General features: G+C 37.7%; 1 protein-coding gene across 5 annotated transcripts in view; it reads left to right on the top strand.

Annotated features, from left to right (window-relative positions):
• NARS2 (asparaginyl-tRNA synthetase 2, mitochondrial) overlaps positions 1-24,468 on the top strand; it is a 174,731-nt gene that overhangs the window by 125,892 nt on the left and 24,371 nt on the right. For all 5 annotated transcript variants that reach the window (XM_069070945.1, XM_069070944.1, XM_069070943.1 and 2 more), the window contains 3 exons: positions 2,142-2,208; positions 3,398-3,535; positions 22,942-23,039. In XM_069070945.1, coding sequence (XP_068927046.1) covers positions 2,142-2,208; positions 3,398-3,535; positions 22,942-23,039 — 303 coding nt within the window. The remainder of the gene's footprint in view (positions 1-2,141; positions 2,209-3,397; positions 3,536-22,941; positions 23,040-24,468) is intronic.

Genomic DNA, 24,468 nt, shown 5'->3' with positions numbered 1-24,468 from the left:
GTGTGTGTGTGTGTGTGTGTGTGTGTGTGTGTTAAGTGTCTGAGGCCAGATCCGAACTCAGGTCCTCCTGACTCCAGGGCCGGTGCTCTACTCACTTGCGCCACCTAACTGCCCCCAAGTTATGTACACTCTTTCCACCAATGGAGATAGCAGCTTTTCTATGCCATGGCTGATGATTTATGAGTTGCTATGTCCAAAGAAATTTATTACCTAATGGCTAACTGTCTGGTGACGAACCTCTCAGAACTTGACCATCCTGGTCCCTGGTTAAAATATTCTGATACCAAGCTATTACTCTGAATTACTTTCCAATTTGGTAAGACTTGCCAGAACTTTCACTTTTGTTAACAGCCTTTAAGAATTGACTTACCTGAACATCAGTTAATTTTGATCAATTTGATATTAATAACAAGTTACCTAATGTACTGAGTTATTTTTAATCTTTATTTTTTATCTTTTTTGTTTAAAGAAATTTGTATTAATGTATTTAGTTTTACCTCACCTACTTTCCCAATATAGCCCTTCCTCTTCTCCCTCCCAGAGAACCATCCCTTATAATAAAAAAAATAAAAAAGAGGAAAAAATTCAGAAAAACTAACCACATCAAACGAGTTTAACATTATTTGCAGTGTTCCATACATATAATTTTCCATCTCTGAAAAGAAAAAAGGGATATGCTTTCTCTTTGAGGTCAAACATGGTATTATAATTTCAGGATAGTTTTAGTTGTTTTGAGTCGTGCTTTTCATTTATAAGGTTGTCATTATTTTCCTGCTTTCACACCTTGTTTAGCCATTCTCTAATCAATGGAATCCAATTATTGTTCAAATTAAAAGCACAATTTGAGCTAATAAAAACTTTCTTTTGGTCAAAATTTGGCTTGATCAAGAAAATTTTAATTGACAAATAAAATGTCTGTCCCCTGTAGTACATGTAGCAAGTTTATCTTAAATTAGTGCACCTTGATCTAAACTTCTCTCTTTATCCCTACTTTTTTTTAATCCTTACTTTTCTTTACCCTACCCCAGAAATTTATAGTAAAATTCATTTCCTTTCTCTGATTGATTGGCAGATACATTTTTGTACCCAAAAATGGTTCTGTTCTTTATTCATTATTTACCATTGCTGTCTCATCTTAATGATCATCTAGATCAGGGATGGGGAACTTGTGGCCTCAAGGCCACATATGGCCCTCTAGGTCCTCAAGTGTGACCCTTTGACTGAATCCAAATTTCATAGAACAAATACCTTTAATAAAAGGATTTGTTCCATAAAACTTGCCTTTCTAGGTCCATGTGTGGCCTCGAGGCCATGAGGATGTGTTACTGAACTAGACATATAAATACAATTTCAAAACTCTTTAAAGAAATTTTTTTAATTAAGTAAATAATTGGAGACATAGTACTCAATGGTTCTACTGGGCCAATGGAATTTAAAATTATAATACTTCCTAAATTAATCTTCAGCTTTAGTGCTGTAGATTAAATCAGACTACCAAGGGAACCAAGCCACCAAGTGAACACTTTGTAGAGCTAGAAAAAATAATAATAACAGAATCCATGTGAAGGAACATAAGGTCTGAAAGAGTATCAAGGGAAATAATGACAAAAAGTAGGAAGGGGGCAATAGCATTTTCAGACTTCAGTGACACTATAAATAAGTAGATATTACAATTATTTGATATTGGTTAGAAAGCAGAAAAGTAGATCAACAGAAAAGGAAGAGTCAGAAACAACTGAACTGAGTACTTCAATGTTTAATAAAACCAAGAATAGAAATTACTTGGGGAAGAGCTCCCCAGCTGAAAAGAATTGCTTGGAAAGCAGGCAGATAGAAATTAGGTTTAGATCAACACATCATACCCTTTACTCAAAAAATATGTATGATCTGAATATAAAGATCACATATAAAATAAAACAAGTAGAGACAGAAGGATGTTGCAGTAGGGATTTAGGTATAGGTTAGGAGATTTTATTAAATTGCTTCTATGGTCTTCTCCAACACTGAGATTCTACTTAATCGCAATTTATAACCAACCAATCCATGACAGAAAAACTAAAAATGGGCTTTTTATATAAGATAGAATAGTTAATGATGGCACATCTTCTTGGCATTTCTCAGTTTCCACTCTTTTCCCCCAGAATTTCCTATACAGAAGCCATAGATATTTTAAAGAAGGCATCCCAGAACTTCACCTTCACCCCCAAGGTGAGTAATTATTTCCATGTTAATGAAAAGCTAATTCTACTCAGTCTTCCCAAAGCTGTCACTTCATCATTTTCCACCTGGCTATTCTCCTGGACATCATAATTTTCTCCAGGAACGCATCATCCTACAGAATGACATTAATTCCAAAACTAACACCTCCCCTGCCCCGGGCCCTTCTCTGCCTCTTACTGGAGCAGGGGGCATCAGAGTGCCCTTCCCAGAAGGGCCCCGCCACCGGCTTGTCATCTCCCACTCCATCCCAACCCAGCTTTTCAGCTCCTTGAATGTGTTGTTGGAAGGTCTGCAGAAGCAGGGCCTGCTTTTGCCGTTCTTTGTATCCTTAGCTCATAGTCGGTACCTAGTAAATGCTTGCTGACTGGTTAGTCTTCTGTCCTCTTCAAATGACAAGCCAATCCAATGAACATTTATCAGGTGTCTACTGTGTGCCAGGCCCTGTGCTAAGCTGTAGGGGTACAATTAATAAAAAGACACTCCCTGCCCTCAAGGAGTTTAAAGTAATCTCTCTTAGTGACTTTTAAAAAAAAAAATGTAGGTATATTTACTTTCATTGAGAGCCACACCTAGCTTTTAAGATGGAAAAATAAAGTTAGTGAAGTAGTAGGATTAAAGAAATAATTATGAATAAAGTGAATAGAAAGTTGTGAAAGGATTTGTCAGGTTTAAAAGTAGGAAAGCAGGGGCAGCTAGGTGGCGCAGTGAATAGAGCACCCGCCCTGGAGTCAGCAGGACCTAAGTTCAAATCTGGTCGTAGACACTTAACACAAAAACTAGCCATATGGCCTTGGGCAAGTCACTTAACCCCCATTGCCCTCCAAAAAGCAAAAAAACAAAAACAAAAAAGTATGAAAGCACTAAAAAGGAAAGGGAATCAAGAAGTGAGTAGGACCACCAGAGTAATAGGATGTAAAAATTAAAGATTTTTTTTTACATCAAGAAAATCTTTCTAATTGTTAGGTAAAATCCTCCAAAGAGGAATAGAAGTATGACCTGGCATGTAAGCACTAAAATGGACTGGCAACCATTCTAAAAAATATATTCTTCAGCACACTGATGCTAGCATTGTAGTTTCTTTTCAAATTACTTCTATGTTTAGAAAGATACATACTGCCCTTTTGTTTTAAGGAAGCCCTCCTCTTTTTCACTGTCACTTTTTTCTCATTCATTACAGTGGGGTGTTGATCTGCAAACTGAACACGAAAAGTACTTGGTGGAGTACTGTGGCAGTATTCCAGTATTTGTTACTGACTATCCTTTTGATCTCAAACCTTTCTACATGCGGGATAATGAAGATGAACCTCAGCATACGGTAAGATAAGACATAGTACAGACAAAGTTTCACCTCCCTTTCACCTGGGATCTGACTACAAACATAGGGTATCAGTCCAGGAAAAAGCCCTGGAACATAGAGTGTCACAATTGGGAGGGACCTGAAAGAGAATTCATTCATCCTTCATTTTCTAAATGAGGAAGTTGAGGTTCACTAGGTTCTTATCTTTGAATTAATCTCATCTAGCCTGTGGAAAGCATATCAACTAAATCTTGTTGGCCACCCCTTATTTAAGATCCATGAATAAAATTTCTCCCAAACAGAATGAGAAAGTAAACTTCCAACTCACGTTGATGATTATTTTTTTCAGGTGTAGGTTGTACTAGAGTAGTGGTGTTCAGATAGAAATGTATTCCTGCTAGCAGCATGTTGACTTAGAAAATCACAAATTTACTATTAGCACAAATTATCCATGTTGTATTATATTTTCATTTATTTTGTAATACATTTCCCAATTATATTTTAGTCTGATTTTGGCTATAGACATGAGTTTTGCAGGCCGAGTTTTGACACCTCTTCTCTACATCAAAGGTTAGCAAACTACTTACCACTGTTGAGCCAAATCTTGTCCACCACCTGTTTTTATAAATACAATTATATAAAAATGCAAAAAAAAATCATTCTTAATTTGTGATCTGGCCCTTGGGTCATAGTTTGCCAAACCCTGGTCCAGAAAGCTTTTCCAATTCTGAAATTAAAAGATTCTGTGAAGATGATATATATATATACATATATATATACACAAATACATATACATATATGCATATATATTATTCTGTGATGAAACATATTGTTAAATATAAAATATAGTATATATTATTACACATACACTATATATTATGTATACATATGTATGTATAATACAAAGGCATGTCCTTTGTTAAGTTCTAGTTAAAGATTTAGGCTGACTAGGAAGAAGGATGGACAGTGATAGCCTGTCTATTCCACTTCCTTTTTTTTTTTTTTTTTACTGATGTGGACACTTGAGGCCTAGGGAAGTTAAATGAGTTGTCCAGATTTGCACGGTAAGTAGCAAAGCCAGTGTCTGAATTAAGATCTTCTTGACTATATGTCCAGTGTTCTTTCTATATCCAGTTATAATTTGTTTTTTACTTACATAAATAATGATAAATTATTCTTCTGTTCATCAAGAGCTCTCAATCAATCTCCCTCCCAACACACACATATATTCTCTCTCTCTCTCTCTCTCTCTCTCTCTCTCTCTCTCTCTCTCTCTCTCTCTCTCTCTCTCTCTCTCTCTCTCTCTCTCACACACACACACACACTCTCACTCACTATTTCTGTCTCTTTTTTTATCAGATATAGGTGATCTTTCTGTTTATATATATCCTACTGTGATAAATGAAAACTATAGTAATTCCAACTTTCATTTTCACTTTTAGTTTTACTTCCTCTCCTCCCACCCCATCCCATTATCATTCATGGAATCTTATTCAGAACTAATGAACAACAAAATAGGTTTGTTTTACCTTCTTTGTATAACTTCACTGTAGTAAATTTGCTGATGAATAGTCAAGTATAACCAGATATTGGCAACTGGAAGGAGTCCTTATTGAGCACTGATAAAATCCTAAATAATTGAGATTTGACTTCATGTCATATACTGGTTTAGAGAGCTTTAATAAGCCATAATAATAATAATAGTATCTGATATTTATATAGCACTTAACTATGTTCCAGGAACTGTACTAAATGCTTCACAAATATTATCTCATTTGATCCTCACAAGATGGTATTATTATCATCTCCATTTACAGGGAAGGAAACTTAGGCAAATAGAGGTTAATTGACTTACCTACAGTCACTCCACCTTTCCTTGAGTAACCTAGCCCAAAATGGTCTTTCTTTCTGTCTGAATTCTACAGCTCTCAGAATTTATATCAAACTTTCTAGAACTTGCTTACATACTCTCAGATATACGCCAAGGTTTCACTTGTGTGTGTGTATACATATAAATACACATGTATACATACATATCTATACATAGATATATCAATTGATAGATCTAGTCTCCCTTAAAAAAGCTTTAAACTTTTCCAAGGCAGGGACTATACATTATTTTTTTTTTAGTTTTTTTTCCCCCTTCCCAAATTATTTATTTATTTTTAGTTTTCAACATTCATTTCCACAAGATTTTGAGTTACAAATTTTCTCCCCATCTTTCCCCTACCCCCACCCCAAAATAGCAAGCCTACTGATACTCCTTCCCCCAGTCTGTTTTTTCTTATATCTTCCCCCATCCCCCCCAACTTTCTAGTAGGGCAAGATGGATTTCTATACCCCAGTACCTGTATGTCTTATTTCCCAGTTGCATGTAAAAAAAAAAACAACACAATTTTTTTTTAACATTTGTTTTTGAAACTTTGCGTTCCAGAGTCTTTCCCTTCTTCCATCCTCACTCACCCCCACTGGGAAGACAAGCAATTCAATATAGGTTCTACATGTGTAGTTATGTAAAACATTTCCATAGTAGTTATATTGTGAAAGACTTAACTGTATTTCCCTCCATCCTATCCCACCCCCACTTATTCTGTTTTCTACTTTGACCTTGTCCCTTTTCAAAACTATGTGTTTCTAACTACCCTCTCTTCTGCCCTCCCTTTTATCATCCCCCCTCTTATCCCCTTCCCCCCTGCTTTCCTGTAGGGTAAGATACCCAATTGAATGTGTATGTTATTCCTTCCTTAAGCCAAATTCAGTGAGAATAAAGTTGACCCATTCCCTTTCACCTTCCTGCTCTTCCCCTCCATTGTAACAATGTTCTCTTGCCTCTTTTATATGAGATAATTTACCCTCATCTATCTCTCCTTCTCTCCTTCTGCCAATATATTCCTCTCTCATCTCTTAATTTGATTTTTTAGATATCATCCCTTCATATTCAACTCATCCTGTGCCTTCTGTCTATGTATACATGTACACACATATATATTTATACACACATACACCCTCCTATACATACATATATGTATGTATACATATATATATATATATACACATATATATTCCTTCAACTATCCTCATATTGAGAAAAGTCTCATGAGTTACAATTATCGTTTTTCCATGTAGGAATGTAAATAGTTCAACTTTAATAAGTTCCTCATGGTTTCTTTTTCTTGTTTACCTTCTCATGCTTCTCTTGCTTCTTGTATTTGAAAGTCAAATTTTTGAGGACAGCTAGGTAGCACAGTGAATAGAGCACCAGCCCTGGAGTCAGGAGGACATGAGTTCAAATCTGGCCTCAGACACTTAACTAGCTGTGTGGCCTTTGGCAAGTCACTTAACCCCAATTGCCCTACCTTCCTCCCTCCAAAAAAAGCAAAAAAGAAAAATCTTAAAAAAAAAAAGTCAGATTTTCTGTTCAGCTCTGGTTTTTTCGCCAAGAATGCTTGAGAATCCTCTATTTCATTGAATGACCATATTTTCCCCTGAAGCATTATACTCAGTTTTGCTGGGTAGGTGACTCTTGGTTTTAATCCTAGCTCCTTTGACCTCCATAGTATCATATCCCAAGCCTTTTGATCCCTTAATGTAGAAGCTGCTAGGTCTTGTATTTGAAAGTCAAGTATTTGAAAGCTTATCCTGATTGTGTTTCTGCAGTACTCAAATTGTTTCTTCCTTACTGCTTGCAGTATTTTCTCCTTGATCTGGGAATTCTGGAATTTGGCTATAATATTCCTAGGAGTGTTCTTTTTGGGATCTTTTTCAAGAGGTGATCAGTGAATTCTTTCAATTTCTATTTTGCCCTCTGGTTTTAGAATATCAGGGAAATTTTGCTTGATAATTTCTTGAAAGATGGCTAGGCCCTTTTTTTGATCATGGCTTTCAGGTAGTCTAATAATTTTTAAATTCTCTCTCCTGGATCTATTTTCCAGGTCACTGGTTTTCCCAATGAGATATCTCACATTGCCTTCTATTTTTTCATTTGTTTGGATCTGTTTTATATTATCTTGATTTCTCATAAAGTCATTAGCTTCCATTTGCTCCAATCTAATTTTGAAGGAATTATTCTCATAAGTGAGTTTTTGAAATTCTTTTTCCATCTGGCAAATTCAACTTTTTTAAGGCATTTTTCTCCTCATTGGCTTAAAGGCCTCTTTTGCCATTTGAGTTAGTCTACTTTTTAAGGTGTTATTTTCTTCAGAATTTTTTTGGGTCTCCTTTAGGAGGCTGTTGACTTGCTTTTCATTATTTTCTTGCTTCATTCTCATTTCTCTTCCCAGTTCTTCCTCCACTTCTCTTAACTTGATTTTCAAAATCCTTCTTGTGCTTTTCCATGACCTGTAATCAGTTCATATTTTTCTTGGAAGCTTTTGATGCACGAGTTCTGACTTCATCGTCCTCCTCCAGTTCCATGCTTTGATCCTTTTTGTCCCCAAAAAAGGATCGCATGGTCTGATTGTGCTTCCTCTGCTTGTTCATAATGCCAGCCAATTACTTGACTTTTGAGCTCTTTGCCATGGTAGAACTCTGCTTCCAGAATGGAGAGAACTTTGTCCCAAATTGCTGGGGTTTTTGTAGCTGCTGGAACTATTAGTTGGGAGCCCTCTCTGCAGCCCCCACAAGCTCTGGCTCACTGACCACACATACCAGGACTACCACCCAAGACTGCAACCCAGATCCAAGCAGGTTAAAGCAAGAGCAATTACTCTCTGAATGGTTGCTTGGTCCCCCTGTGATCTGCAGGCCAGGGGCTCTGAAAGTAGCTGTGCTGCTGCAGCTGCAGCCATTGGGCCTCCACCACCTCTCACCCTGGGGACAGGGCCCAGACCTTGCTCTTCCATCCCCCTGTTTCTCACAGAGTTCCCTACTGACCTTTTACTTTGTCTTTGGCATTTATGGGTTGAAAAGTCTGGAAACCACCACAGCTGTTGGTGATTCACTCTCCTGAAATCTGCTCTGGCCTGTCTGGGTCACCCTGGGGCCAGAACCTGGCTCATAGGGAACTGTGCTTGGCTCCTAGCATGCTGTGATAGACCCTTCCGGTCAGCCTGCCAGGCTGTCTTCAGCAGGAGATTTGTTTCTCTGTGTCTCTTTGTGGGTTCTATAGCTTTAAAATTTGTTTAGAGTCAATTTTTTACAGGTATTGGAAGTGCTTGGAGGCAGAGCTGACACCAAGTTTGTGCTTTTACTCTGCCCCCAACTCTACTTTCTTTTATATCTTGAAAAAAATATAGCAAAGTTCTGAGTATGAAAAATTATGATCCTTTTAAAATACTTGATAAGGGAAAGAAATTGTCTAGAAGAGACTGAAAAGGGAATTTTTGAATGATTAAATTTAATAAAATATTTACATATAAATGGAGTTATTGCATATCATGACCCCCTATAACATTCAGTTCATTAGAAGTTTTGAATGACAATAAAGAGAAAACTATCTTTTATAAATACAAGAAGACCACTTAGAATCCACTGAGAAGTTGGACTCATGGCATGAACCCCAGTCATTAGTGAGATTTCAGTGTACTTATACTTGTTCAGTTCATGTGGCTCTCTTAGTACATAGTATCTCAGAGTTTGAATCATGCAAATCAAATTTATTTAAACCAGTTACATTAGTCCCAAACTATAGTCTCACTCCACTGGCTGCCAAGGTTTATTTGAATTCTGTAGTTCCTTAAGTTCCACTTCTGTAAAGTGTATGGTTGAAAGCTACTGAATCCTCTGCCTCTTTCAACACTGAATGAGTAGGCTTAGGGCCAAGTGGCTAAATTGTGTGTTGTTTCCATTTGCATAACTATGTTTGACAGGTTCATGGGTGAGGCTGAAGGAGTTTCTGTAATGGGAGTGGTTCAGTGTAAAAAAAAATTTAAGACAGGTGCATTTCACAGGTGGCCTCCCTAGGGAAGGGAGAGGGAAGCATCCTGGTAAATATCCCATCTGTCTTATTCTGAATAATCTTCACTCACTGAATATGTGATTACAAATTTCAAAAATATATTTTATAGCATCTGACCTGCTTTTATAGTCATAGAGTTGTCTCTTAAGGATAATATCCTTCTCTATATCCCAAGGCTCTGCTCAGTTGTATATGGCACAAGAGTAATATGAGAAATACCAAATATAACACGAGTGGCTCTTGAATCCCACTGTGGAAAAAGATCATTCTTGCTTTTCTAGTTTTCATTATCACATATTGCTCCCCATCTAGATTTTCTATTGCTCATGCCATCCCCCATGCCTAAAATGGATTCCCTGTATCAACCCCCAACTTTCTTTTGAAGTTCCTTCCTTCAATTCCTAACTCAGGTACCACTTCCTCCATAAAACCTATAATTCATTCATCTCCATGCTAAGATGAAAGTGGTCTCTAACTTAAAATTTCCCATCCTTTTGACTTGACCTTTCTTTGTGCTTAGCACATTTTTCCTTATATCACAGTTCATTTTTATATCTGTATCTACACACGCATACACACACATCACATCACATTAGCTTCTGAGCTCCCTGAGTAGAATCTATGTTGTATCTATGTTTATATTCCCATCGCTAAGCATAGGGCCTTGCATACATTAGGTATTTAGTCAAGTTGAATATTTCACTCAGATGAATTTAAGCTAAATGTATATCATTTTCCTCCAGACCTACCCTGGGAGGTTAAGTGATACATGACATTCATTTGCAACCATGTGTGATTAAGTGGTTCTCTTGGGCCTGATATGGACTTTTGTTATCTGTTGTCATGACAACCCTAGAAATCAGAGCAGCAGGAAAAGGGTCAGGAAAGCTTTAAGAACATAGAAAACGGTCAGTAAGTATTGATTTATTGATTAACAGATCAGCCAGATAATGGACTTTTGACCTGGGTAGCTAGGTGAGTTACCTTGGGAATGGTTGGCTATCCCATTCGTTTCCATTATATCAGCGCTAAAACAATAATAGCTTTAGATAATTAGGAATAATAATGGAGGCAGAGAAATCACCATTTTTCCCTCTCTTAGGCGCAGTAGCCATCTAGAAAATTAATGTCAGCAAAGAGGGTGAGCAACTTTGTCCTTCTAGGCTCTGCCAAATAAGATGTATCAATTCAGTTTCACAAAACCTGGGGGGATATGCTAGGAACAGAGAGGCAGCACCTTTGTATTATTAACTGCTTAGGTCTCACTGCCTCTAGTCTCTTTCTCTTCCTTTTCTTCATACTTAATTAAGGCAGTTGAGTCAAAAGTAGGCATAAAAATCTCATAAGTCTCTTGATGGAGTAAGTATGCAGTGTTGAGTAAGCTAATGCAGGGTACAATATTGGGAGAGAAGGAAAACAAGGAGATGGTGAAAAGTAGCAGGAAATAAGGAAGAAAGAGATTTCTTTGCAGTTAAAAATAGCAGAGGAATGAATCCTAGCCTTGAAACAAAACACCTGATTCCCAGGCCTACTCTTTACTACTTATGTGACCTTGGGAAAGTAATTTGCATTCACTGTCCCTGTTTCCTCATCTATAAAAGGACTAGGGGGTGCTATACAATCATGTGATCATAGAATTTAAAAATATGTAGTCAGTCTTCTTCAGTCTACAGATGAGGAAACTGGGGGCCAGCAGAGCAAGTCTTTTCCTAGTCACACAGAAAATGGAAGAACTAGGATTAGAATCCAGCTTCTCTGACTCCTAGATCCAATGTTCTTTCTTCCATAGCACATCAGGTCCCTAACATTTCTTCTGGCTGAAAATTTTGTGATCTACTGAAATTGGGAGAATATAGGAAAAATGCTTTGAGAGAGGGAATTAGAAGGTTCTTAGTCATTTACTCTTTGAATAATTACTATGTGCTTAGCACAGGAACCAAGGATGTCCAAAAGAAACAGCCCCTGCCCCCAAGACTTTTACAGTCTCATCAGGGAAGCAAGACATACATAGATTCAACAGAGAACTTTATTGGTACAGAAATTGATACAATGCCTGACACATAATTGGTTTACATTAATAAATGCTTATTGAATGAAATTATTTCCTATAAGAAAGTTATACTAGAGAAGAATCACTGTGGGCCTTAGTAGTTGGAGAGGGTGTCATGGAAGAAATGGAATGGGAACTGGAGCTTGAAATCTAGGTGAAATTTGGATTGGGATAAAGAAATTAGGGGAGATAGGGGAGAAGAAAGTATTTTAGGCAACATTAGTTGCAAAGATGAGAATGAACATAGCAGGTTCAGTGGCTAATACAAAAACTAGGCAAAATCAAGTGCTGCATATTCTTCAGATAGGTAGTTGGAGAAAAGGTTGAATGAGTAAAATACAGGGTGTCTTATATGCAGGCTGAACTCATCAACTACCATGGGCAACCAGCTGCCTGTTAAACAGGTCCAACTGGATATTCCAAAGCATCTCAAACTCAGCAGATCCAAAACAGAACTCATTAGTGCTCCCCAAAATTCATTCTGCCTCCAAACTTTGCTTTTTCTGTCAGGTGTACCACCCTTCTTCAAGTCATTAAGTTTTACAGCCCTGGAATAATCCTCAACTCCTCACTCCCCCTCGTCCCACATAACCAGTCAATTGTCATGTGTTGTTGATTCTCCCTTTGCAGTATGTCTGACATCCATCCCTTTATCTTTACTAGCAGAGAAACCATCGTAGTTCAGAACCTTTCACCTAGATTATTTCAGTAAACTCCCAATTGGTCTCTTTTATTCAACTCTCTTGCTCTTCCAATCCATCCTCCACATAACTATCAAAGAAATTTTCTTAAAGCATTTATGATGATTTTATCCCCTGACTCAATAAACTCCAATGATTCTCTGTAGCCTCTGGGATCAAATGCAAACTCCTTTTTGTCATTTAAAACCCTCTACGATATGGGTCCAGCCTCTTTTTTCAGCCTTAACATAAAATTATTACCTGTCAGGCGCTCTTTAGTCTGTACAATCTCGTCTTCTTTTGGTCATATACAATTTTCCACCTTTCTGCATATCTTTGCACAAATTCATCTGTGGCCTGGAGCATAGTCCCTCCTCTTCTCTGCCACTTGTAATTTCTGGTTTTCTTCAAAACATAGTTCAGGGGCTACTTTTTCCTGATCCTTCTAACTTCAAATGCTTCCTCTCAAATTGCATCTTATTCATTTTGTATAAACTTCTATTATATGCTAATAGGCTTCCCAAATATAATGTAATCAACTTGATTACAAACAGCAAGGGCTGTTTGATTATTGTCTTTGTATTACCTTCACTGGCACAATGGCTTATATAGGCTCTTATAAATGCTTACTGATTGATTGAGGAGTTCATTCTAAACCTTTTTTTTCCTCATATGTAAAATGAGAGATTTAAGACTTGGACAGAGATCATTGTTTTCCATTCTAGTTTTAAGACTGTGGCATTGTGTGATGCAGTAGAAAATAGGGAGCCTATGTTATTTTTTTAACTGAAGAGAATAAAAAGTGAAGAAGTGTGACATACATGAAGGTGATCATTTAATGTGGATTCATCTGGGTTGTGAGCCAGATTTGAGAGTAAGCTAAACTGGAAACTGACCAGTTAATAGTATTGAATTTCGTCCAGGACACTGGGATCACTGCCTTCTCCATGTAGAAATAAGCAAAGGTTCTGAGAGGCTTATAGTTGCTAGAATGGGTTTGTTTTCCCATCACCCCATGTCTTCTCCCACACCCATCCTTCCCCTATGACTGGTTGGTTCTACTCTAAGAGATCTCTAGTTAAGAAGATTCAAGTTACAGTTACAGTAAAAAATCAAAGGCTTAAAACAGGAAATTTGTTTTTTTTACTGATGACACTATGACTCTTCTTGTCATTCAAGTTTGAAATCTAGATTTATCTGTTCCTCTCCCTTTCATCTCCTCAAATATATCTATCATCAGTCCTGTTGATTCTTTCTTTCTCTGAAATACTTTTTGGGTTCATCCCTTGTTTCATTCACACTTATCATCTTAGTCTATAATCCCATTATCCCATGTCTGGTATATGCAGCAGTCTATTAACTATGGTTTGTGGAAAGTAAAGCTTTTTTCCTCTTTTACTAAGAGGGTGATGTGACTGGTGACAGCCTGCAGGGAAGAAGATGGGTAAGGAGTTTATTTTTTTATTTTTCATCTATAATCAAGAGTACCAAAGCAGCTGGTATGGGGTCAAGAGGCTTGGCAGGAATCCTTTTTTCCCCTTTGTCTTTGAAGCCAGCACAGAAAAAGATACATGCTTCAGGCTTTACTCTTGACTTGCACTCTATGTGTTTCCATGGCTTGAGGCCTGCACTTTATTTTCAGGCAGTTGACTAGAACTTCATGAGTAGGAGTTAGAGGGGGGAGGGTATCATAAATAGAGATTGGCGTTGTTCTGCTTGGATACCAAAGCAAGCTATTTCTAGCTAACATGCCATTGCAGCTGTGTGGCTCCAGCCAAGATAGCAGTCATTTAAAAGTAAATGAAGAGGTGCCAGCAAACACTCTCCTCCTTTTGCCAGAATGCAAGCATGGGGACATCTCCAGCCAGTTCCTCCTATGTCAGATTTGAGCAAGTGCATTTGTTTTTTGGGGGGAGCTGTTTATTTTTAAGGATCTGTTTAGATTCATTTGAGCATTTACCAGCTTGTCTAGAAAATTACACTAACCATCCTGGATGGTCTCTATTCCTGCCTGTAAAAGTGCAGTATTATCAGGAAAGGGTCACAGTCAAACTGTATTCTTTCCTTACAATTATGACTAATCTATCCCAGCAGGAAGAGAATTTAAAGACAAATGTTAGTAAGTCACGTACCTAAACTGGAAACAGATGCATCAGTATGGACATCGGACCCATAGCCCCACCAAAGCTTTATTTTATGGAATATTTTTCAGGATGTTGGTAGTCATGCAGTCTGTAGCCCTTGCTGTGCCTCTCATCTCTAAGTATTCTTTTGTATGAGAGACGAAATCACAGTGGGATTATAGAAGTATTTATTTATTGTCCCAACCCCTCTTATTCATCTTGAATCTTCACAGGATTTGTAAAAATGCAGTAGATACTTAGGACTTTCAGGTTTAGTAAACCTTGAACTAGAAGTATATATCATTCTAAAGTATTTCTAAGGGGAACAATTTCAGTATTTAAGTAATGGTTTTAACTGATTAGCCAGCTTTGCTCTTCTGCTTCATCCTCTTTAAACTCTTCTACTTTCAGTCATCTCTCACCTTCACTCCTGACTCTTAGAATTTTCTCTACCATCCCTCCTCATCCTAGATGTTCATTCCAATCTTAGACTTCTTATATTAAGAATCCTTTTTCCCCTGTGGCTTCTTACTCTTTTTCCTCTCAGAATCTCCATTTTAAGCAAAGTGGCCAGGCCAGTTATGTTTTTATTCTTCTTCAGGTTTAACTCCTGATTCATTGGATTTTCCCTTCATGGGGAAGTATCTTCCCTGTGGGTATCTTCTTTTCCTCTTCTGTCCCCCTTTTCAGCTAAAACCCTAGTGTCATCTTTTACTTTTCTCTTGCCCTCACTCATTATCAATCACCTTTTTAAAACATTTTTACTAATCTTTTGAGTTGTTTTTAACATCACCGTGGTTTCCACCAGTTTCCATTCCCCTCCCCTTCCCAGAGAGCCATCCCATATAACAAGTAGTATTTTTTTTTAATGACAAAAAAGAACAAGAGAAAAAATCAATATAACTGATGTAAATTTTAAAAAATGTATAGTGTTCAACAGTTTTAGACCTTCACCTCTGCAAGGGTGTAGGATGGGAGCATTTTCTCATATCTCTTTTTTTTTTTTGAGAACCAAAATTATGGTTTTTTTGTACTGGCATGAATCAGTTGCCATAACAGGGAGAACCCAAGGGGGAGGGGGGGAAATTGTCTTATCAAATGATACTCATCATTTGTGATACTTATGTCTTATAAAGTTGCCACAAACACTGAATTGGTGAATACCAATTATTCCTAGGGAAAATACCAGGTCAGGTTTCTCTGAGCCTCTGGTCACAGCGTTTACTTTAGCACCTTCTGCAGTAGTTTCATGTACAGATCAGCAAATTTCCTCTTCCTTTTTTTTTGATGTTCCATATTTTTAATTAACATTGAATCATGACCAACAACACTATAACTCATGCCTGAACAAAGCTTATCTAACATATGTATTTTCTCCATAAGACACATCACAGCCTTGTTTTGCTAAGGAACTCTAGACAGCCCTTCAGCACTACTCTTGGGGAGCTATTTTAAACAGTGATATTATCAACAAAAAAACCCACAAAAATGTGAAAAACATGACGCTAAATAGACTGCAAAAAGAATAATTCTTTTTAGTAGGAGAGCTGAAACAAGAAGACAGAGCATCACCTTGTTCAACCTCAATTGGAAATGTGTGTTGGGCAACTCAAATTTTTCCTCCTGTGTATATTTCCATGCATTACTGTAAAGGTGACTAAAGTGTTGATTTTCAGATAAATTTGTGAGTAGGCAAATTCACAAATATAGGATATGTAAATAATGAGGTTCAGCTGTGCTCATCACACAGTGATATGACAACTAAAGGCAACATTAGTTTTAAATATCATTTGTAAAATTTCATGGAGAGATGGAGTGGAACATTATAAAATGTATGATCTCATAAAGTAGGGGAAAAACAATGGAGGGTTAAAAAAAAAACACTTTAAAGGAAGGTGATAAGAGACCCAATTAAGCATAGTCCTCCTGGAGGCATTTAAGGATAACACTAGAAGGAAGACAACATTCAGAAGTGTTGTATAACAGACTCTTTTCACCATCAAGCACAGTGGAACTACCACAGTGGGACTCAGCCATCACAGCTGAGTTGGAATGGTTGGTTGTTGTCCTTTGCTGTCAAAGAGGACCAAAATGGTATCACTATGTTGGAGTCAAGGTAGAGTGTGTCCAACTCTGGCTGATGAGGCTAATGTGAGCTTGGAAGGCTCTTACCGCAGGTCAGGCACAAATAGTCATGTGAACATTTGGAGCAGAGATGTCTAAATTTTTGCATTTCATATTTCCTTTGTGCTACTACAATTCTGTTTCACTTAATAGAGCATAGTGCCTTCTTTGATGCAGACTTGCCATGCTGGGCATTCCTTTGCCAGTGTCTCCCATATCACACAATAGATTCCAAAGTTCTTCAGAGAGACTTTGAGAGTATCCTTGTGTCACTTCTTCTGACCACCATGCGAGTGCTTGCCTTATGTGAGTTATTTGTAAAAGTCTTTTAGACAGATGTACATTTGAGATTCAAACAGTGTGGCTGGCGCATTGGAATTATGCTCTCTGAAGGAGAATTGGAATCCTTGGCAGGTTAGCTCAAGAAAGGACCTCAGTGTCTGATACCTTATTTTGCCAAGTGATCTTCAGAATCTTTCAAGGACAATTCAAACAGAAACAATTCATTTTCCTGGTATGGCACTAGTATACTATCCTGGTTTCACAGGCATACAACAGTAAGGCTCTATAGACCCACACTTCCCTTTGGGGCCTCCCAAACACTGAGCTAGCTCTGCCAATGCATACCTCAATCTCATCAACTATGTGTGCATCCCTAGAAAGTATACTGCCAAGGCAAGTAAGCTTATCTACTGCATTCAGAATTCCATAATTCACTGTAACCAATGGTTCTACATATGGATGGTCTGGTGCTTGCTGGTAGAGAACATGTGTTTCCTTAATTGTTAAACCAAAATTAGCACAAGCAGCAGAGAATCAGTCCAAACTTTGCTGCTTCTCAGTCTCAAAGGTTGCATTGAGTGCACAGTCATCTGTGAACAAAAAATCATGCACCAATTCTCCTTCCACTTTAGTCTTGGCTTGTAACCTTTTCAGAATAAATAATGTATTGTCAGTGTAGTGGCTGACCTTCATTCTGTTTTCATCCACATTGAAGGCATCTGACAACACTGCCAAAAACATCACGCTAAAAAGCCTTGGAGAAAATATATAACCTTGCTTTATTCTCTTGGTGGCTAGTAAAACACAAGAGCATTGTCCATTATCCAGAACCTGGGCAAGCATGCCATCATGAAATTGATGTACAATACTGATGAACTTCTCTGGACAATCATATTTTGCTGTGGTCTTCCATAAGCCCTCACAACTGACAGTATCACAGGCCTTGGTAAGATTGACAGACATTGGTACAGACCTCTGTTCTGCTCCTGGCATTTCTGTTGAAGTTGTCAGGTAGCAAACACCATCCATACTGGTTCTCAGGTAGATGACCATCTTCCAGGTAAAGGATTAGCCCATTAAGGAGGATTCTAACAAGAATCTTGCCAGTAATAACTGAAAAAGAGACACTCCTCCCATCTTCCTCTTGCCATATTAACTGGAAAATTTCTGTAAGCTCTTGTATGAGCAGTAGACCCCCTACTTTGTAAATCTTAGCTAGAATAAAATCATCACCAGGCTCTTTGACCCATAAGAAGAACCTAATGGCATTCAAAATCTCTTATTGAGGAATTTATTTCAACCTGAGGTATTTGGTTAGTGGCTTTAGCATTGATTCATGACAGTCTGTTGAGAACGCTATGGAAGTGTTTGGTCCATCTCTCTAGGCTCATGTCCTTATCACTAATCAGTAGAGCTTCATTAGCACTGAGTAGTTGAGATTCACCATAGGTCTTTGGCCCATAAACAGCTTTCAGGATATCATAAAAGCACTTTGAATTGTTACTATCAGCATGAAACTGAATTTCATCTACCTTCTTACTGAGCCATCTCTCTAAGCTTCACTTGCACTTTACTCTTGATGGAGTAAAATGCTGTGTTCTTAGAGACAAATGCACTCTCCAACTGGTAAACCCTATGGAGTTCTCATTTTTTCCTTTAACAGCTTCTGAATTTCTCCATAATTTTTGTCAAACCAGTTATGACATTTGTAAGTGTTTGGGCCCAGATGAGTAAATGCAATATTGGCTGAAAGCCCACTCCTTTTCTGCTCTACTTTTGCTAACCATGTGTTGACTCAGCTTTCCCACCAAATTAGCAATGAAATGTTCCCACTTGGAGAAGAGCTCTAATCATTAAGTATTTCTGGAGTCATCTTGCCTAGGGGCTGCCACTTTTGTTGAATGCAAATATGTAACTTGCAAAGGATAAGTCTGTGATCAGTCCAGCACTCTGCAATCATACATTGCCTTTATCACTCCCACATCCTGTTTGTCATTTCTCCTTACAATGCCATAATCTGTTAAATGCCAATGTTTATGGTGAGGGTGCATCCATGAAGCTTTATTGCATTCAGGAAAACGGAAGATAGTGTTGGTGATGAGAAGGTCATGAGATGCACAAAAGTCATCAGTAGTAAGTGACTGTTGCTGTTTCCAACTTTATTCCTCTCAAGAACTCCCTGCCATATCTGGTAGTCTGTGCCTATACTTGCATTAAAGTCACCCAGAATTTTTTTTTTTATTATTTTTTGGAGGACAATTGGGGTTAGGCGATTTGCCAAAGTCACATGGCTAGTTTTTGTGTTAAGCATCTGAGGCCAGATTTGAACTCAGGTCCTCCTGACTCCATGGCTGATGATCTATTCACTGCGCCACCTAGCCACCCCCAAGTCACCCAGAATTATAAGCTTGTCCTTTTTTGGCACATTGATGATGAGGGTCTCTGGGTCTTCATAAATTTTTTCTTTGACCACATCAGGATTCATCATGGCGGAAACATAGGCACTGATGATGGTGGTGTGGCGTTTTCCAGCAAATGACAATTGCATTGTCTTAAGCTTGTCATTCACTCCTTTTTGGAAGGCACATAAACATGTTGACTAGTTTAGTTTTGATTGAAAAAAACTTCACCAGCTTCACAGCCCTCTCCTTCACTGAGGTCATGCCAGAAAAACACATGTCCAGTTCCGACATCAGTAAGCTGGCCTTCATTTGCTAGCCTTGTTTCACTCAGGGGTGCTTTTGTATACCTGCTGAGTTCTCTTGCAACAAGAGCTGTTTTGTCTTAAAGAACTACTGCATTTCTTGTTGTCCATAAGCATGTGCACATTCCTTATAACAATGATGAGGGGAATCATCTGTGCAAAAATTTTTCTACATTTTTTGTGTGTGTTTTGACCTCAAGGTAGGATCCCCACATGCCCTTATAAGCAGATCAGGGCTGAGTGAAACAGACAATTTTTAGGGCACCTTTTCTAGCCTCACACCAGGAGGTGAGCTCTGTGGTCCTTCAAAAAGTCTGATCAGACAATCACGAGGCTGCCAAATCTTATGTTGCTTCAGTCCAGTGAAAAAACAACCCCATGGCCTGGGCTGCCTACGTGCAGGGTTGTGACTTTAGCTCCCATGTATCTGTAGATGCTACTTCATTACTTGCCTGTTGCCACAGGACTTTGAGGTAGGTAAAAGTGGTAAATGGTATGGATGGTGTCTTTTGATTCGCACAGAAATTGGAGTTAGCTGAGGTGGGGTTGTGCTAAGTCATCAGACTCACTCTCTCTTCTGGAGTCATTGTTGTCCAGTGGCAAGACAAAGTCAAGATGGCTTAGGATACAGTGGATGACCTGGGCATCTTCTATGTTTAACCAAGCTCCTAAGGACTCTGTAATGCCTGCTTCAGGTGCCTTATCTCCCAAATATGTCAAAATTATACAAGATTCCTTTAAAAGACATAAAAGCAAAGAGAACCTTGGTTAGTAATTATTAATATCAGATGCGCATAAATAGGATCAAATACCGAATACAACTTAGAGAAGGATTCCAGATGGATGGTGAGATCCTCTAAGTGCTCCTGTATGTAGATGATGTGCTGATCTTATCAAGCCTCAGAATACCTCAAAGACTCCTAAATGGGATCTGTAATCATTCCAAAGAGCTTGACTTAACTATCTATATAGGAAAAGGCAAGTACATCTGGAGTTCAACAAACTACAACCAAATCCAGCTCTTTTGCTCTTCTAGAGCAGCACTCTATTTAAACAGACCTATTCTTGGCTTGCAGGCTTGTACAAAAGGATTTAGCCAAAGCAGGAAGTTATTGACCTCTGAAGTAGATGTCTGTTGTCCAGATTATCCTATGTAGGTAGATGGACAACTTTTAGCTCTTCACTAGTATATATTTATTGGGCATACAGCAGTTGAAGAATAACTTCAGTCCATAATTGATCAGGAGGAAAAAGAGACTATATTGAATTGCCTTTGGGAAATTACAGATTTCTTTTAATGATTCACATTTTTCCCTGAATTTCAATATTCTGGTGTTACTCTTTATAACCTTCTGTTACGGTGAATCTTGGAATACTAAAATCTCTGAAAAATTAAAATTTAGGGTTACCCAGAGGACCATGCATAATGTATATATGTAATACATCATAAACATTAAAATTAGGTTACAGTTTACATCATTGAAGGACTGACCACATAGAAAAGATCACAGATCCATTTAAGTTTTGAGATATTTATTATTCATTCATTCATTTATTTGAGGATCCATTTAACAATTCATCCAGTAATAGGATTAATAAACTCCTAAACTTTGTTCCTATCATCTGATATGTTTTTATTGTTCAAGCTTTGAATTTGCTTAATTATTCCACATCACAGTCTTTTATGAGTATATTCTTCCACCCTCCTTAGCACTGAACTCTTATAACAAATAAGTAAACAAAAACAACGAATACAGTAAACATGTCTTAGAATGTACACAACATTCTGTCCCTACAAGATTTCCCCCTTCCCACTCCACCCCCTCACCCCCTCTCTTCCAAGAGGAGGTATGTTTCATAATGTGTCCTTTGGATACAAGAGCAGTCATGAAAATTACTGATAGTGTGGCTGTCTTTTAGTGTTATTTCATTTTCGTTTTATACCTGTTTTTGTATTATGTTTTGCTTTTTTCAATCCATACCAGTTCATGTAAGTTTTCCCATGTTTAGCTGAATTTTTCATTCATTATCTACCTTACTCCTTTACATTCATGTATCACAGTTTATTCAGTCATTTCCCATTCAATGAGCACATTTTTTCCACATCTTCTCTTCCATAAAAAGTACCTTTTTCCTTCCTTAGAAATTTAAGTTCTGAAAGGCATCCTCTTCCAAATAAGTCTGATCTATCCATATTGAAAATTTGTTGATCAATGTAACTACCTTCTTCAGCTGTTTTCTTCAAAATATCAGGATATTTAACTGCCATGTCCTCATCTGCACTGACTGCCTTTCTAGTAATTTTAACATCATGGCAATTGAACTCAATTTTTTTAATGATCAAAACAAGCATGTCTGGCAGCAAAAGTTTCTTCATTATCCACTATATTTCTAGTGGGGGGGGGGGGGAGAGGTTAACTGCCTTAAATAAACTTGAAGCTTTTGTCTGAATGACTGCTCTGCTAGGAGGAATGGGGTATCTTTTTTTTAAATTGCAATCTTCAGTCCATACAGCCAAAAGACATTTCATTTCTGTCATTGTAACACTTCTGTTCTACAAAACACAGTGGCTGTCGGTGGGGATGAACACTGCAGAAAAGCAATGGCCTTCATATCATAGGATCACAGATTTAGAGCTGGAAGGAGATGTCCTCTCTTAAGTCCTCATTATACAGATAAGGAAACTGAAGCACTGAAAAGTTGTCATTTGGGGCGGCCAGGTAGCACAGTTAGTAAGAGCACCGGCTCCAGTGTCGGGATGACCTGGGGATCGAATCCAGGCTCAGACACTTAGCGCCCACCCAGAAACACCTGGCCGTGTAACCTTGAGCAAGTTACTTAACCCCAATTGCTTAGGGGCGGCCAGGTGGCTCAGCAAGTAAGAGCACAGACTCCAGTGTCCGGTTGACCTGGGGATTAAATCCAGGCTCGGATACTTAGCACCACACCCAGAAATAACTAGCCGTGTAACCTTGAGCAAGTTACTTAACCCAGATTGCTTTAAAAAAAAAAAAGTTGTCATTTGCACAAACCTCTTTATATAGCAAATATGAGATCTGAAATTCAGTTCCACATGCTCTAACTATACATCTTGTGCTTTTTCTCTTCACTGCCCTAATTTTTCCTAGTTCTGTTACTAGCTTCCTTACCTTTGGCAAATCACTTGACCTCTTTGGGCTTCACTTAATTCATCTATAAAATGAGAGCATTGGTCTATCTGATTTCTAAGTTTTCTTCAAGCTCCCACATTCTGTGACTTTTATGAAAACAAAAAACATGGTGTCAGATCATTGTTTTATGGACTCTGGATTTACTCTTTGTTGCACATTATCTTTCATTAACTTTGAAAGTGCTTTTAAAATCAGTTTCAGAATGTCCTCCTGTCCCTATAACACATTTTAAAATGCCTTGAAATTGAAGTACTTCTTGCTTGTCCAAGGTGGTAGGTTCATAGAAAGAGTGACTACATTCACTGTAAGTAATCAAGCAGGCCCACAGTTTTGCAGGTTAACAACAATTCATAATTATATTTTGATATCATTGGTGGCTTTCTTCCCATTCTCAGGTTGCTGCTGTTGATCTTTTAGTGCCTAGAATTGGAGAACTCTTTGGAGGAAGCCTGAGAGAGGAACGTTTCCATTTACTACAACAGCGATTAGCAAGGTATGGAAAACACTTTTACCTTGACTTGTCAGAAGTAGCAGAAATTATAGCCCAAGAATCAGGGTCTATCTAGCTTAAAGAATAACTAGTGTTAACTATATTACATATTACATCAAGGGAGTGGTATTAATCAAGATTTTCCTCAAGGGCTACACCTGGCTATTAATACAAGTGTGTTTGCCTGTGATTTGTATGTAATTTGCATATTTTCCATATATGCCTAAAGAGACTGTACCCTATTCTTGAATAGTTTTTCAATTTTATGTCACATTGCTCCCTTCCATAATTTTTTCTTCCTTATACCCTACTTCTTGTTTTACCCACTAATTATAATTGCTTCAACACTATACCAACATGAAGAAAGAATTGGAATGTGATGGCAAATGTCACTTAAAATTTTTTCTGAGTCACAGCTTAGAACATGATGTAGTTAATAGAAACAGCATTAGATTTAGAGCAGGAGTTTAACCTGGGGTCCATGACTTCCAAAGAGTCTCTGACCTTTAAAGGAGAAAACTTTTACATCCTTGTTTTCAAGATTCCTCTAACAGAAATTTAGCATTTCCATAATTCTGAAAAGTGGTCCATAAGTTTCAGGAGACTGCTAATGGGATCCATGGCACAAAAAAGGTAGAAAACCTCTTGTTTAGAGTCACAAGACCCAGTCTTGAGTCTTGACTCTACCAATGTTAAAAAAAATTTTAAAAGAAAAAAATTAAATAATGGCAGTATTGGGAAAAGAAATGAGAGCGATGCAAGAGAATTATTAAAAGAGAATTTGCATCTTTGTGAAAAAGTTGCCCCCCAAAAAAAATTCTGAAGAAAATAACTCCTTAAAAAGCAGAATTGGTCAAATGGAAAAAAAAGAGAGAGTAGAAAATTTCACTGAAGAAAATAATTTCTTAAAAATTGAAATTGATCAAATAAAAGCAAATGACTCCATGAGAAATCCAGAAACAATAAAAAGAAAATAAACAGAAGAAAATATGGGATATCTCATCAAAAAAAAACTGACCTGAAAAAATAAATTGAGGAGAGAACATTTAAGAATTATTGGACTCAAAAAAAATTAATTATTGGAGCATCCAAAAACCACAATTGAAAAAAGGAGCCCAGACATCATATTTCCAAGAAATTATTAAAAGATCCAGAGGGCAAAATAGAAATTGAAAAAATACACCAGTCACCTTCTGTAAGAGATGTCAACATGAAAACCTCCCAGGTATATTGCAGTCAATTCCAGTGCTCCCAGGTCAAGGAGAATGTATTGAAGCAACCAGAAAGAAACCATTCAAATACCATGGAGCCACAAGTCAGGATCACACAGAATTTAGCAGCTACTATTACTAAGGAATTCAGTGCTTGGAATATGATATTCTGGAAGACAAAGTAGCTAATATTACAACCAAGAACAACATACCCAGAAAAA

Source organism: Petaurus breviceps, unplaced genomic scaffold, assembly GCF_028583685.1.
Source record: "Petaurus breviceps papuanus isolate PSGF00001 unplaced genomic scaffold, PetGlider_PUasm1.0 90823, whole genome shotgun sequence".
In the NCBI taxonomy this organism is placed as follows: domain Eukaryota; kingdom Metazoa; phylum Chordata; class Mammalia; order Diprotodontia; family Petauridae; genus Petaurus; species Petaurus breviceps.
Note: the sequence above shows the minus strand (reverse complement) of the source record. Positions and strands in the feature narration are given on the sequence as shown.